Source organism: Phoenix dactylifera, chromosome 6, assembly GCF_051530095.1.
Source record: "Phoenix dactylifera cultivar Ajwa chromosome 6, Ajwa_hap1_PhDact_Kaust_v1.1, whole genome shotgun sequence".
NCBI classification, from domain to species: domain Eukaryota; kingdom Viridiplantae; phylum Streptophyta; class Magnoliopsida; order Arecales; family Arecaceae; genus Phoenix; species Phoenix dactylifera.
In genome coordinates, this window is record NC_143195.1 from 26,913,826 (window position 1) to 26,916,222 (window position 2,397).

The following is a 2,397-nucleotide window of genomic DNA, read 5'->3' on the forward strand; positions in this document are numbered from 1 at the left end:
CTGTTTTTTACTTGTAACTTTCTTGTTCATTGATGTTGGTGAAGCAAAAACGGTTGAAGGTGTAGTTCCTAGAAATAACCAATATTATATGAAACAATAATTTCAAAATTAATTAAAAAAATCCAAAAAAGCTGAAAATGAAGGTGTGCCTGTATCTAGATGTGTGAAGGTATTGCCTTGAGAACGAAATTCGCCCTCTCGTATGGGTCTACCGCAAGATCATCCTCAAGGTATTACAAACTCGGCTCAGCCCAAATCTTGCTATAACGAGCACGATTGTATGAGAGATATAATCCAATCGACTTCTTTAATTGTCCAAAAAGGAAAGCAAAAAAACACTTAGAAAATTGGAAAAAGGGAAAGAAGATTATGTGGCGGAAAAGAGGGCTATCTTTCGGAGTAAGAGCACAAGGGCTTAATGGAGCTGATTTGTTGTGCTCGAGATTGAGTACAGGTAACCAAAATCAATAACGCTTGTGCCACATGCACAGCGCAGCCTAAAGCCTAACTAAACTTAGAACTACTTGACATCAATAAATACTAATATACTTGCATTCAAGTATTCATTGTGGGATCATTAAGAAAGGGATTTCCAAATTTAAATCCATTTCTGAAAAATGCTCTCTTATGTCACAATGTAAATGTCCTTGTGGCATCATAGCAGCATGATCAACGCATTATCAAAACAAATTGAATGATTAAGCAAACAGATCGAAATGGAGAACTGGTTTGGCTGTGTTAGCGACTTGTCTTGTTAAGCTCCTTGAATGGAATCCCCTACGAGTATAATATTGGAGATGAGTTGAAAGGTTGGGTTAGGCAAAGCGAAAAATAGTAGAATTGGTAGGCCATTAAGGAGACCATGCCAAATAAATTACTCATCACAACATGATCCTCCCTCCTCTCATTCCAGTGTTTATAAGCAAAGGGATGGTGCACTACCTAGCCCACAAGCGAAAGAATACCAGTAACTCCTAAAGACACACAGATGGCAGGATTTGGTTCTCCCTGTGGAGCTTGCAAGTTTCTCAGGAGAAAGTGTGTCAGGGGATGCGTCTTCGCCCCATACTTCTGCCATGAGCAAGGAGCCGCGCACTTCGCAGCTATCCACAAGGTCTTTGGGGCGAGCAATGTCTCCAAGCTCCTCATGCACCTCCCCGTGAATGACCGCTCTGAGGCCGCCATCACTATTTCTTACGAGGCCCAAGCAAGGCTCCAAGATCCCATCTATGGTTGCGTTGCCCATATCTTTGCCCTCCAACAACAAGTAGGTGCTCCAATTTATCTTAAAGCACCAAGCATTTCAACCATTGTAATCAGCACAGTCATCATTTAATCTCTACTTCACATCCTCAATGGCATGCACAGTATCTCTTGCCACTTTGGTGTATGTAGTTCAGGCTTTGATTTCCTTGTGCTCATGCCTTGTTCTGTAGGTTGTCAATCTTCAAGCACAACTAGCCTCTCTCAAGGCCCAAGCAGCCCAAGGCCTTGGCAATGGCTCTAATGCCACTCCCACCCCTCAAGAAGACAAGCTCTACCAAAAATTTCCACCTTACCAACAAGATGGGCAGGGTTTCTTTCTGTCTGGGGATGGAAGGATACCATCTTTTCTTCCAAATCACTCGATGAATACCAAGAGCATGAACTACTGCAACAATGAGCTTTTAGAGTCCAATTGCATTCAATCCTCTCAGGATTGCAACCCTCATTCTGTTTTGAATATTGAGAACATGTTCTTTGGCATTGAGGACAACTCTTCTTGTGCTGTGGCCTCCCTCGACATGCAACCAAGAACTTGGAGGTCAGCATATCATGAAATGGAGGACCTCCAATCAGTGACCTTTGCTCATCTTAATGGCTCATGAGAGTGTAACTTAGTGGAATTCTCATTAAATTTTGATATTTAGTATGTTCAGACATTCGGGAAGTTATACCATGAGCAAACGATTGACAACGTACAAATATAAGCAGAAATATTCCCATGATCCTTCACGATGCTGAATAAGATGAGGCAGTGTGCTGATACCATATAGTAATAAGAAGTTACAAGTTTTTCTCATCACTTTATGCATATATTTATGGTAATTAAATATATTTTTCTCTTGAGAAAAGAGAAAGGAACTACCCAATCACTGCTTCAGGATTGGTTAAAAAGCTGGAATATCTATATTGTTAATGGATATTGTTTTATTCTCACAATAATGGATATTGGTTCCAATGATGAACATCTGATGCTTAAACTATTATAAGGGAAACATTTGGAAATGGCATGCACTAGATGTTTTGATTATTTGGAAATGAGAATGACTGAGGGTTGTATAATGAGATAGTGAAGCAGTAACTTCTTGGAAAATATGAAAGTGGCAGTGAAGCAATGAAAATTGATCTATCTTT

At 40.1% G+C, this 2,397-nt stretch overlaps 1 protein-coding gene across 1 annotated transcript; it reads left to right on the top strand.

The window, feature by feature from the left end:
- Window positions 1-901: 901 nt before the first annotated feature.
- Window positions 902-1,988, top strand: LOC103710400 (LOB domain-containing protein CRL1-like). Its single transcript, XM_008796093.4, has 2 exons — window positions 902-1,267; window positions 1,437-1,988. The coding sequence occupies exons 1-2, from the start codon at window positions 989-991 to the stop codon at window positions 1,866-1,868; spliced, it is 711 nt and encodes a 236-aa protein (XP_008794315.4). The 5' UTR covers window positions 902-988; the 3' UTR covers window positions 1,869-1,988.
- Window positions 1,989-2,397: the final 409 nt, after the last annotated feature.

Excerpts from the sequence above, each read along its gene's own strand:
- LOC103710400 (XM_008796093.4), top strand. The coding sequence starts at position 989 with ATGGCAGGATTTGGTTCTCCCTGTGGAGCTTGCAAGTTTCTCAGGAGA. Across the intron at positions 1,268-1,436 it reads TCTTTGCCCTCCAACAACAA|GTTGTCAATCTTCAAGCACA; the intron begins GTAGGTGCTCCA and ends CTTGTTCTGTAG.